Source organism: Schistocerca serialis, chromosome 5 (genome assembly GCF_023864345.2).
Source record: "Schistocerca serialis cubense isolate TAMUIC-IGC-003099 chromosome 5, iqSchSeri2.2, whole genome shotgun sequence".
Taxonomy (NCBI): Eukaryota; Metazoa; Arthropoda; class Insecta; order Orthoptera; family Acrididae; genus Schistocerca; species Schistocerca serialis.
In genome coordinates this window covers 453,472,480-453,486,467 of record NC_064642.1, presented here as the reverse complement: position 1 = coordinate 453,486,467, position 13,988 = coordinate 453,472,480, and the positions used below count along the sequence as shown (strand labels likewise).

General features: G+C 41.3%; 1 protein-coding gene across 3 annotated transcripts in view; it reads left to right on the top strand.

Moving 5' to 3' along the window:
* LOC126481294 (rho GTPase-activating protein 19) overlaps positions 1-13,535 on the top strand; it is a 137,204-nt gene extending 123,669 nt beyond the window's left edge. For all 3 annotated transcript variants that reach the window (XM_050104939.1, XM_050104940.1, XM_050104938.1), the window contains one exon: positions 12,253-13,535. In XM_050104939.1, coding sequence (XP_049960896.1) covers positions 12,253-12,921 — 669 coding nt within the window. In that variant the 3' untranslated portion in view covers positions 12,922-13,535. The remainder of the gene's footprint in view (positions 1-12,252) is intronic.
* The last annotated feature ends 453 nt before the right edge of the window (positions 13,536-13,988 follow it).

The following is a 13,988-nucleotide window of genomic DNA, read 5'->3' as shown; positions in this document are numbered from 1 at the left end:
CTGTGTAGTGTTCTGGACTCTTCCTTTATATTACAGCATACCAAAATTTTGGTAGTTGCCAAAGATGAAAGTGAACTTCACGAACCGTTTAAGTGAATGCAGTGTGTCACTTTGAGTTTAAGCTCTCATCTCCACAAGTGATCAATTCTTTATACCTCTTTGAGAAATGTAGATCAGATTTGGAATGACATAATTATTTGCCTTAAGATGAAAGCATTATACCTTTAAAGCCCTTACTCTAGACTAGAGAGGAAGCTTCCCATTCTTGAAATGGGAAGACAGGATGCTACATAGGTAGACCTACTTTTGTTCCTTTCAGATTATTAAGAATTATTTTGTAAATTGTTTTTTTAGTGTACTGACAAAGTACACCAAACCTAAGATAGAAGTATTTGTTGTATCTGTTCTGTTTTCCAAAATGAATCACTTCTGGCCCTTTGTCATCTGTCCTTTTCTGTTATTTTGGAGTATTTCATTCTTAACGTATACATAAGCTAAAATTCTAATGTTGTATTTAGTAAATGTTGCAGTACAACATAGGTCATTTTTGTTGTATCGGCAGATTACAATGAAATGAAAATAATAGCTTTCCATGATAAAATGTACATGCACGTATGGGCAGTGTGGGTGGAATGTAGTTATTCATTAGTGAACATTAGTACATGTGTGTGTATTTTTAAATCGGTAGTAGCTGTGAATTATGTTTTGATTTTTGTTATGAATATTGTTTTTTAGTGTTTTTGTTTTCAGTCTTCCAGAACTATTTTGTTGTTTTAGTGATTGTATTTTCTATGTGGGAGCTACATGGTTACTTGTAAGTACTTACGGTACATTTAAAACATTTGATTAACGTTTTGAACTGCGGTTTGCTGTTCTGAGAGTATTCAGTGATCTGTATAATTACGTTGTACCGTGTTGACAAAAATATACAAATAATAGTTCTCTCAGTGCTCTGAAATTAATCCATTTCTGCAGTCAGTAGTGGAGTAAACAACAAAACAATAATAAAAATTGGGCACTAATGAGCACACTGCTACATGCCTTGTCATGTAGAGAATGGTGAAAATATTGGAATAGTGCTTCAATTTGAAACAACCAGAGAATATGTACATCACCCCCCCCCCCCCCCTCCCCTCCCAATTCTTTAAAAGCCACAAGCTAGATACTGACTGGAAACAAATGTGCCCAGAACCATTTGTGAAATGTCAAAAAGTATTTCTCCATTGACTGTGAAATTAATAAGTTTCCTCCACTCTTCCAAAGCTCATATCCTGGGTATGCTCTTGCACCTCAGGTGCAGGTGAAATGCTGTGCCACATCTAGAGCATCCTGAGTGTGTGTGTGTGTGTGTGTGTGTGTGTTGTGTGTGTGTGTGTGTGTGTGAGAGAGAGAGAGAGAGAGAGAGAGAGAGAGAGAGAGAGATATATATATAACTAATTACTTATATAACATATAGGCAGAGAAGAGACAGAGCCTGGGTGGGTAGCAAGTAACATTTGTAAACACGAAAAGTTATTTTGTTTTGTAAATGAACACCGTTTTGCAGAGATGAGGGACATTTAATATTACATTCATTGAAAATCAAGCATATGATTTAGAAGTGAATATTGCTAAACTGAAAAGTGTATTAGTGGATTTGGATTTGGGGAAGAGCAGTGTGGAGGAAAAGTTTAAACTTTATCTATTGCGTAAGTAATAACAAGTGTCACTTTAACTTCACTCAGTTAAAAGGTGTACAACTTTGCTTCCGCCGTTTGCTGATAGGTGGCGACAACAGTAAGTAGCGGTCGAAAGAAACAGATCGCAGACGTCAGGCAGTTAGTTTGGACATCGGTCAACATAACCTCATTCAAACATTAGTCAATTTGTGTCTGCATCATAAAGTTGTTCTTGATTAAAGATGTCAATTTACGAGCGTAATTCTCGTCTTTTGCGGGAAGTGTTACTGTTTTGTTTCAGTATGAAGAAAACAGTGGCTGAGTCTCATCAAATGCTCTCAAGTATGTTTGGTAAGGATGCTATTAGTGAAAGAATGTGTCACGAGTGGTTTCAATGCTTGGAGAACGGTGATTTTAACGTCGTAGACTGGCTTGGTGGTGGAAGAGAGAAAGTTTTCGAAGGTGCAGAATTGGAGACATTGCTGAGTGAAGACTCAAGTGAAACTTGAGAAGAATTTGCACAATTAGTGGGAGCAAGCCATTTCAAAACATCTCAAGGCTATGGGCATGATTCAAAAGAAGGAACTTGGATCCCATGTGAGCTGAAACCAAGAGACGTTGAACGGCGTTTGTGTGTTTGTGAACAGTTGCTTCAGAGGCAAAAACTGAAGGGATTTCTGCACAGCATTGTGACTGGGGACAAAAAATTGATTCATTACAATAACCCTAAACGCAGAAAATCATGGGGATATCCCGGCCATGCTTCCACGTCGATAGCCAAACTGAATATTCACAGCTCCAAGATAATGCTCTGCATTTGGTGGGACCAGCTCGTCGTGTACTATAAGGTGTTAAAACCAAGTGAAACAATCACAGGTGCTGCTTATTGAATGCAATTAATGTGTTTGAGCAAAGCATTAAAAGACAAATGGCCGCAATACATGAGAGGCATGATAAGATGGTTTTGCAGCACAACGCTTGACCCCACGTTGCAAAAGAGGTCAAAACATACTTGGAAACGTTAAAATGGGAAGTCCTATCCCACCCGCCGTATTCTCCAGACATTGCTCCCTCTAACTATCACCTGTTTAGATCACTGGCACTTGGCCTGGCTGACCAACACTTCCGATCTCATGAAGAAGTCACAAATTGGATTGATTTGTGGATCACTTCAAAAGATGAACAATTTTTGCGACGCGGGATTCATACACTGCCCAAAAGATGGGAGAAAGTAGTGGCCAGCAATGGAAAATACTTTGAATGATACATGTGTAACCACTTTGTTACATTAAAGCCTCAAATGTTGGGGGGGAAAAGGCGAAAGCGAAGTTGTACACCCTGTAGTACACAGGTTACTTCATTTCTCCAAAAGAAGAAGAAAAAAAGAAGTTACAGTATATAACTTTCCAAAGAATTGCAACTGCTGTTACAGCTAATAAACTACTTGCTGAGGCGTGTTATAGTGGTGTGCACATAAAAAGGTAGTTGGTGGACATGCATGTGGCAAGGAGCAGTATACCATGTAATGCTCCAGCCAGTAGCTTCATTCTGCCATGTCTGCCTGCAGCAAGCAAGCGCTTTGGGGGATGCATAGATCATTTTGCCTTGATTTTCATGTTACTTTAGATATGATGAGGTTACGTAGCCACTTTAGTGTTCATTGCACTGATCAACAACAACAGTACAATTCAGCATGAAATTTTCACTCTGCAGCGGAGTGTGCGCTGATATGAAACTTCCTGGCTGATTAAAACTGTGTGCCCGACCGAGACTCGAACTCGGGACCTTTGCCTTTCACGGGCAAGTTCTCTACCATCTGAGCTACCGAAGCACGACTCACGCCCGGTCCTCACAGCTTTACTTCTGCCAGTATCATATCAGTGCACACTCCGCTGCAGAGTGAATATTTCATTTTGGAAACAATCCCCTGGCTGTGGCTAAGCCATGTCTCCGCAGTATCCTTTCTTTCAGGAGTGCTAGTTCTGCAAAGTTCGCAGGAGAGCTTCTGTATAGTTTGAAAGGTAGCAGACGAGATACTGGCAGAAGTAAAGCTGTGAGGACCGGGCGTGAGTCGTGCTTCGGTAGCTCAAATGGTAGAGCACTGGCCCGCGAAAGGCAAAGGTCCCGAGTTCGAGTCTCGGTCGGGCACACAGTTTTAATCTGCCAGGAAGTTTCAGTACAATTCAGGTTCCGAGAGAAAATGTGATGGACGTAACTAATTTGAACCTGCTGATCTGAAAATGAAGTTGCTGTTAGGTTTTTGTCATCAGTCTGCAGTTTGATGTTATTGAAGTTTTAAAATACCAGTGTCTAAAAACAGAGGCTGCAGTGGTCTGTGTATCTACTACATTAAATTTGTACAATTATAACATAGTTTGTCATAAAATTAAGTTACTCTGCTGCCCTAGGCCTAATGTAGATTTTTACAGTCAAACATGCAACATTCATATCCTGGACGATGATGATGATGATGATGATGATGATGATGATGATTGGTTGAATCCTCTTGTTGATAACTTCCTTCTGTGGGATGTAGATCCTTCATATTTTAGAAACCAACGGTAATCACCTTCAGGCCTGTACTTGTCTCCGTCTGCAATTTGTCCTGATGGAACCTTCCCCCATGCTCGTTACTGTTGCCAAATAGGCAAGAAAGAAATTAAATGAAGGAAGAGCATTTTTAGAGACATTCGGCATCCAAAGTTTTTATAGTTCTCTACAAGATTCCTATTAACATGTCACTGTTTTCTGCTCTGTTAGGAAACTGACATTTTAAAATAAAACAAGGCTGCAAGCTCTGATTGAATTAATTTTTCTTCAAAGTTCTTACAGCATATTTATTAACTTTCTAATCTTTGGCTCTATAAAAATCCCTTCTTTCAGTTTCACATAACTTAACTGAGAGATCACTCCTGCATGAAACCGTTACCACTTTTGTCTGTCCGCTTCACCAAATTCTTGACATATGGCAGGTAAATGAAACAGTTTGAGAATCCACCAAAGGATTCACATTTTCTTTCCATGGGGCGAATTCCTTTTGTGGTGTCCACAGTATAATTGTATAATGTTTCTGTTGCATGGCTGTCCCAAAGACAAAAGAAACAACAGTACTTTGTAAAACCATTCTGGAGACCAGTTAATAAACCAGTTATCTTCAGATTGCCACATATTTTCAGATTTCTTTTGTATAGTTAATATCTTCAGTTAGCTCTGATAAATTTATGTAATTCTCTTTCATCACTCAACACCTTACAGGTACAGGTGGAAAACTATTGCAATTGTGTAATAGTTCAGCCTTCAGGCTTGTCTATAAAAAAGTGCCACTCTGTAGCATGGTACGGTGTGTTTAGCTATTTTATTAAACCTACTGCATAAATAGAAGCACAAATGTTGTCCACCATGCAGTAATATGACATCAGATATTTGTTATGTTGTCCAAAGTGAATAATTTTTGTTTCTTCATGAAGTTAGTTCCATTCCTTTGGATGTGAGACAAAAATTCTGCAAACTTCTTGGATAAGCATAATTCACGAACAAAACTATTCAGGTCTACTTGGGTTATTAAATGTGGCCTTTGTTCTGGAAAGTGACACTGTGCTTCCACTGAGTTTGTAGATGCATGGTCAGAATCAGGAACTTTTTCCCATAAGGATGAAGGAGCTGGTGCTGTTAAGTCTTCACCATGGGGGACAAGTCTCCAAGTGTAGGTTAGGATACTCAGTTTACTTCTTATTCTTCGACGGAAAGTTTGTTATATTTGTCAAGCATGAGTAGCAATTGGCATGGTTTCAAGGCACGTGTCAGATAATTGATATGCCAAATGATAAGTGCTCTTTTTTTTTTTACATTTTAGCCAATGTGTTAGTTTAGAATTACATCGTGAGCGTGTTATGTGAGGTGCCCAATTTTTATCTGGATCATCCAATTGCCATTTGAAATGCAAATGATACAGTGCCATCAGTGAGCTAGAAATTAGTCATCTTTATTTCCTAGTTATGAATTCATCATATGTAACAAAAGGTTTCTGGGTGGTTTTTACAAGCAAGTTTTGATTCCTTCAACGTATGTTCTATGCATACAAACCACTTTTCACTATTAGTAAATTGCATGACAACCAAATTAATTCCCAAAAAACAAAACAAAAGTTATTAGACTGCAGGTAATAAATTAAGTAAATGAACATATAATACTTCTTGGCTGATGTGAACAAGTACATGATAGGGAGTACAGAAGTGGTATACGTTACATTCAGATCCATGCAGGGGGCTCGCCACTCTTTGGCGGGTTGGTGCTTGGCTACCACTGTGCCCCAGCCTTTGCAGCATTTTTTCCCTTCCGTGCTGCATGTCTGTCCAACTGCTATTCTTTTTCCCCTCCCTTAGGGAACATGTCTGGGGTATTATTGGAAATGTTCTGCATTCTGTTGCTGACATAACAGTCTCACCTTTGTTTTTTGCTCCCTTTTCCTTCCTTTGTTCCCTTTTCCTTCCTTTGTTTCCCTTCTCCTCTCATTCCTCCGCTTCGGTGTTTGAGGATCCTCTTTTTGTCTTCTTCCTCCCTGTGCGCACCTGAAGGCCGGCACATGTGTCTGATGTGTAACAGGTGACTGGCTAACGCATAATTCCCAGCCCCGGGTCGACAGGTAGGGTTCACACATACCCCTGGTACGGATCAGGCCCAGGGAGGGGTGATTGCCTGAGCTGCAACCTTCCCAAATTGCCGATTGGTCCCTCTGTCATATGTTCTCCCTCTGTACCATATATGTCCCTCCATCATTCGCTGTCACCAGGGCAGACTTCCTTCAACTTATTGGGCAGCTACTTGCCCCCTTTTTGCTACTCGTGACTTTAATGCACATCATCTCCTTTGGGGTTCTCCCAGGATCTGTCAGAGAGGTCCCTTCTTGTCTGACATTCTTAACCAACTTAACCTCCTCTACCTTAACACTGGGGCACCCACTTTCCCTTCAGACTCCTCACACACGTACTCACATCTGGACCTATCCTTCTGCACCACCCATTGTCTTGAGTGGTCCGTTTTTTATGACACCTACTCGAGCAACCATTTCCCCTGTGCTATCCGTTTTCCGACTCCTGTCCCATCTGCATGCACGCCTAAATGGCAGCTTCCTAAGGCTGGCTGTCAGCTTTACTCCTCCCTGATGACCTTTGAAGAAAGAGATTTCCCAGTTGTGATGATCAGGTGGAATATCTCACAAACTTTATCCTTACTGCTGCACAATGTTCCCTCTCCCCCATTACCTCTTTATCACGTTGAGTCCCAGTCCCTTGGTGGACTGAGGCGTGCCGCGGCGTGATTCGCGCTCGGAGACATGCTCTCCGCAGTTTTCACTGCCACCCTACACAAGCAAACTGCATTCGTTATAAACAGATGCATACACCTTCCTCTGTCATGTGGGTCAACTTCCGACAGCTCTCTGGAACCAAGATCAATTCCCCAATTTCCGGCCTGACAGTAGCTGACGATGTCAATGTGGGGCCTATTGCTATCTCCAACACTTGGGGCCACCATTTTGCATAAGTTTCGAGCTCTTCCCACTATCACCCTGCCTTCCTCCATCGGAAACGAGCGGAGGCTTCTCTTCTCAGAATTGGGAGTGCTACAATGCTGCCTTTACTATGAGGGAGCTAGAGCATGCTCTCAGTTCATCCTGATCTTCCGTCCCAGGGCCAGATGCCATCCATATTCAGATGTTGCAGCACCTTTTTCTTGTGTCAAGTGCTTTCTGCTTAACACGTACAACTGCATCTAGGCAGAGGACACATGTCCTGGACGCTGGCGTGAAGCCACCGTCATACACATACCTAAGCCTGGTAAGGGCAAAAACTTTCCTTCTAGCTGCCGCCCAATCTCTCTTATCAGCTGCGTTTGCAAGGTGATGGAACGTATGATTCATGCCCGGCTGGTGTGGTGGCTCGAGTCTTGCCATTTACTAACTAATCTAACCAATGCACAGTGTGGATTTAGAGCGCGGTGTTCTGCAGTTGACCATCTCGTTACTTTGTCCACCCGTGTCATGAATGGTTTTCTGCGGAAATCCCAGACTGTTGCTGTGTTTTTCGATTTGGAGAAGGCCTACGACACCTGCTGGAGAACTGGTACCCTCCATACTCTTTATAAGTGGGGCTTCCAGTGGAGCCTGCCCTGTTTTCTTCGGGCATTTTTACATGACTGAGTTTTCGAGGTGCATGTGGGTCCTGCCTTGTCGGACACCTCTATCCAGGAAAATTGTGCGCCTCAGGGTTCTGTCCTGAGCATCGACCTCTCTGCTATCGCCATTAACCCTATAATGGCCTGTCTCCCACTGGGCGTCTCCGGCTCCCTTTTTGTTGACAATTTTTCCATTTATTGCAGTTCTCCATGGACCTGTCTCACTGAGCGGTGGCTTCACCGATGTCTTGATTGTCTTTACTCCTGGAGCATCGACAATGGCTTTCACTTTTACACTAAGACAACCATCTGTATGAATTTCTGGTGGTGCAAAAGGTTTCTCCCACCATCTTTACATCTTGGGCCTGTTGCCTTTCTGTTTGTTGAAACTGCGAAATTTCTGGGGCTCATGCTTGATAGGCAACGCTCTTGGTCCTCCCATGTGTTTTACCTGGCAGCCGGCTCTCTGCGGTCCCTCAATGTCCTACGTTCCGTTTGTACCGGTCTTTTGTCGGTTCGAAAATTGACTATGGTTGCTTTATTTATGCGTCTGCACGTCCATACCTCTTACGCTGTCTCAACACTATCCACGGGTGCCTTTTACACTAACCTGGTTGAGAGTCTGTATGCTGAAGCTGCTGAACTACCACTGTCCTATTGCCGTAACTTTCTCCTCAGCAAGTATGCATCCCATTTGTCTGCCGTGTGGGGCCACCCTTCCTATGCCTCCTTCTTTGATGATTCCTTTGATCATGAGTACGGGGCTTGTCCCTCTTCTCTGTTACCTCCTGGAGTCCACTCTTGGCAGTTCTTATGGTGGCTTAACTTCAAACTACCTGCAACTTTCCTGGTGGGTGGGGAACCCTTCACCACCTGTGTTAATTTTGGCCTTCATTCGCTTCCTAAAGAGACTACTCCAGCCTCGGTCTAGCGTCTTCAGTTTCACAACCTTCGCATGGAACTTTGTGATAGTACTTTTGTATACACTGATGGCTCTTGGACTTAGTGGGGCCGGGTTTGCGTTTGTCATTGGCACCCGTGCCTTTTAATATTGGCTTCCGGCACACTCCTCAGTATTTACAGCCTAGCTCTTCAACCTGTATCAGGCCACAGCGTACATCCAGCGGCACAGGCTTTTCAATAGTGTCCTCTGCTCAGACTCACTCATTGCCCTTCAAAGTCTATGTGCGCTGTACACTGTCCATCCCGTAGTGCAGCAGGTCCAGGAGAACTGTCACTTGCTCACTCTCGGTGGAGCCAGTGTCATGTTTATGTGGGTTCCCGTTCATGTTGGTCTGCCAGGAAACAAGACTGATGACACTGCTGCCAAGGCTGCAGTCCTCGTACTTCAGCCCTCGAGTACCTGTATTCCCTCCGATGATCTCTGCGTTGCCGTCTGCCAGGAGGTGGTGTCCCTTTGGCATCGCCAATGGTCCTCCCTTCAAGGGAATAAGCTTTGGCTTACTAAGCCTTTCCCAGTGCTGTGGACGACCTCCTCTTGGCCCTCCCACCGGGAGGAGATTATTTTAACTCGGCTGCGTATTGGGCACTGCCTTTTTAGCCATCGTCATTTGCTAAGTGGTGCTACCCCACCACTTTGTACATATTGCGCCCAAATTTTAACTGCGCACCACTTCCTGATGGACTGTCCTTTTTTTAACCATTTATGTTCCAGCTTGGGTTTGCCGTCTGATTTTATCAGGCATTTTAGCAAATGATGCTTGTGCTGTCGACCGCGTTTTACTTTTTATCCGCTGAATCAATATGGCGAAGGCCGTTTAATTTTTAGTTTCAGACCTCCATTTCTGTATGGTGTCTTTTTTTAGCCCCTTTACGGTATGCCTGCTTTTAGCTATCTTCTCTTCTGTCAGTTGGGAATGACGTATAGTTGCTTAACTCCTCTCTGTGTTCATGTTATATAGTTCTGACTTGGGCACATATACCGCAGTTGTTTTTTGCATCCTAAAGCACAACAAAACAATGTTACATTCAAACAATAATTCACAGTAAAGTTAGTAACAGAAAAGTCACTGTCCTTATTCTTTGTGTACTGCTTTCGAACAAAAATCACTTAAAAATTATGCAGTAAATCTCTCAACTATTACCACTTAGAGCTCCTAACTTTTAATCCTGACATGATGTACACTTTCTGATTTCACGTTTCATGTCACATTATGATATAGAATTAAGTTTAATATGTACTTTTTGTACCAAAATCCCTGTTGACCAGAGTGACAGATGGCATAAAGCAAATATGATAAGTTTTACCTTAAGAACTGACAGTAATAGTTTTCTGAACATGAAAATTCTACTAGAGAGATTCAGAAGAAGCTGAACCAGTGGTCTGGTGTAGCAGTCACCTCATCATTGCCAGTTACCAGGGTAGGAAGTGGCTGGAGGGTGAGGTGTGGGACAGACACAGAGCACACTGGTGATGCTGCAAAGTATTCTCTTTCTCTAGGTGCACAAAACACATTGTACTGCCACCTGCTTACACGCACACTGCTGTAGTACGTAACTAATTTCAACCTTGGAAATGTGTCCTTATGCTGAGGCAAGTATTATCTCTCTCTGTCAACTCAGACTGAACATTTTACTACACATGTATTCCTGTGCTCTACCAGAAGGCAAAAGTTCCTGCACAGCATTATAGAAAATTATGTATAGAAATATTTTTAGCAGTTGAAGGACAAAAATTAAATGTTTGTGATCTCAAATGGTTTGTGTTCACCCATAACTAATTCAACATATTTGGTAAGTACACAATGTTTTTTGATGGAGTGCATGTGTATGCCTGTTGCAAACTGTTTGTCCACTGCCACTGAGTTGATTGATTTTGGCAGAACTTCTCGTAGCAAATAAAAACTCTTCCAAAGTTGACAGATAGTACCTTAGCACTACAATAAGCCTTGTTTTATTTTATGTCAAGATAGTATGCTGCTTTTGCAGGCAGTACCTTTCACTTGTTTGCTTGGCAACTGGAAAGTAACTAGGTATTGAAAAAGGCAAATAAATTCTACATTTACAATGCTAATTTATTGAAATTAATGTCATGCATACGTTGTTGTAAAAGAATGTGGATGCATACTTTAAAATTCACTGTAGGTGCCAATGACATCCACTTATCATCTCAAATGGCTGGGTATCAGCCCCACAGTCCTCTGGAGGAAGTCGCATGCGATGTTGTTGATAATGTCCTGAATATGTACTTCCAGTGTGCGAGGTTTTGTCCTTTACACCTCGTATTTTTCCCATCCCCATAAAAAGTCACATGGTATCTGGTATAGACTTCTTGAAGGCCACTCATGTGGTCTGTGTTTTCGTAGCCAGTGTCCTGGAAACTTCTCATCCAATCACACAGACATAACATTTACAAAGTGAGGTGGTGCACCATCTTGCATAAAAGACTCGTCACTATTATCCCATGCAGATACTGTGGGCCAGACATAATTTTGAGCCTCCATAGGTAGCTTTCTGCGTTCATTGTGTTGCACAGGATAAATGGAGCGATAAAATTTGTGGCTGACATTCCATACCGCACAGTATCTTTTGAGTGAGCCAACATCATCTTCATTGTAATACCAGGCTCCTATTCTGCCCAATAATTGTAACTGTGTCAATTGATAAAACATCCCACATGGAATACAGGTTCATCACTCTAGAGGATGTTATTGAACAATTGAGGCCAATCGTCATGCCAACCAAACATGGGCTCTCCACATTCTATGATCATGGTCTCCTGGTGATGGAGTTTCCACATTCAAGAATTCGATTCCTTATGGTGATTTGACATACCGCATACCTTGTGAGCCCACTTTCATGTGCTGCCATACGTGTTGATTTCGAAGGGCTGAATACAAAAATTTCCTGCACAGTCACCACTTTTATCAACAGATCAAGACATGGATGGACGGCCAGTTTGTCGTGCATCTTTTACTGAGCCTGTGGCCATTAACTGTTTGTTACAATTATTTATTGTTTCGGGACAAATTGTGCAATTCACTCCACTCACAATATGCTACAGTCTCTGCACCAGGATGATGGAATTCCACACCTAATAATCTGTGCTCACTGTTGAATAGTCAGGCAATCAGCCATCTTTTCAGTTATTGTATGCATCATCATTCATGGCCACCATATTTACTTAAGAAAACAAGCTCTCACCACGGGGAGTGGCAGGGGGTGAGGGGGAAGTGTTGTGTACGAGGAAGATGGAACAAACGCAGAATGTGGAACACAAGTCTGGCATGGGAGCCATATGTTTGCAACTGTATCAGTGCCAATATGGATTAAGATTCCATTAATATCAAAACTTGTACAGCCATTTTATACCTAGTTACTTTCCAGAAACCCTGTGTATCACTATATGTTGTCTAGTCTTGCTATGTACTTAAAGAAAGCTTAACTTATTTTATCATCATAGGAAACAATGATGACTCCAAGAAGCAGAAAACCAGTTGTTGTTCTATCTGGATCTAATCTCTGCCATCTTACAAGTATTAATAATATGGACACTCCAGATGATGCTAATAGGATGCCTTCACCCATTGGTGGGAGCCGTGCCATTAAAGCATTTGTGAACGGTGACTGTGTGGGCACAGAAATACACACACCTATAAAACCTGCTGGTGCTTTTTGCACTATAAGTGATTGTGATAAAGAAAATAGCTTTTCAAGAAAAATAGTCCTGGAAAATGAAAACAGTATTTTCAACATGTACACCGATGGCCATGAAGCTGATAGTTGCAATGGCGGTTCCCTGAGCAGCCCGTTTAAATCATATCTGTCAAGTCGTAGTGTCCTTACAGCTTCTCCAATTGACTTGAGTTTTATAAGCCGTGGGAGTGATTTGGACTCTTCTGTAGAAGAACATAGGATTCTGCAAAGTGTTGAGAACAATCTGAGTGAATCATTATTGTTTTGCCTAAATGGAGGTCAACCATCTTCTCTTGATGATGATAGTGTGGAAAATAGCAGGTTTGCAGCAGACAAACTGTGTGCTGTTCAAGTAGCTACCTCTGTACCTGTTAAAGATGTGGGGACTGAGTCTTCTACATTTTGCAAGAACTTTCTGCAAGAAACATCATTATGATGTTGATCAGGTATTTTTACGTAATCATCATAAATACGTACTGAGGCCAGTATTGACATAATGTTGATAGTTCAACATTAACTGTATTTGTCCTAAATGTGATATGGAATACCAAAAACTTGTAACAATAGTATTTACAACCAAGTACAAGAACTAACTTGTAATGTTTCTATGACACTGTAGAAAAAGTTCACTGGAATCAGGCCAAAGTAAGACTGTTACTTCAAAAGTTGTCAAACAGAAGCTTCAAACTGTCTTGCAGCTTTCGTAGTGACATTAAATATTTAAGCATTCTTAGATGTTTTCATATACCTTCTAAATGTCACATTATTTCAAATGTTTGGAGAAAACTTACTTTTCTTAGGTTCTTTAAAGAACTTTGTGCTTATCAAAAATTAAGATTGTAAATTTTAAAACAGATGTAAACATATTGTAATATAGATTCTTACATTAATTTATATTTCATTCAAACTGAAATGTTCATCTAGTTATAATGAGTTAATGCTCCTTTCTGTTTTGTTTATTGCATTTTACTTTCATGATGTATAGTACAAGAAACTGTAAGTGCCATGTACAAAAAGAAATATATTAACTTTCACCTATTTTGGTGCTGTTACGGCTTACGTAATTAAATTATTTTGAACAAAATATTGTGAGTACATTACTGTTTTTGTATAACTCCAGTTTACATTGCCTTCTACATACATTATGTTGTGCACTTGTGTGGTAATAATTTTGTATGCATTTTGACCGTCCTGTGATATCCAGCAGCAATATGTTACTGCAGCGATACGCATTCAACTTCAATTATTTCAGTTTGTTTCTTTAGAATGAAATTGCACCTGGCGGCCTATGAATCTTGTTGTGAATTTAAGCATGCATAATTCCAGCTAAAATACATGCAGTTGCTACATATACAGAAGCCAGCAAACATGGACATTGCCACTAAATAGTGCAGAAGCCAGTGTACATAGCGTTTGAAAGACACATGAACTTCCACAAATGCAAGGGAAACTTGTGATGACTCTTCCGTCATTGTCATTTAACATATCTGTACTCAACATAAA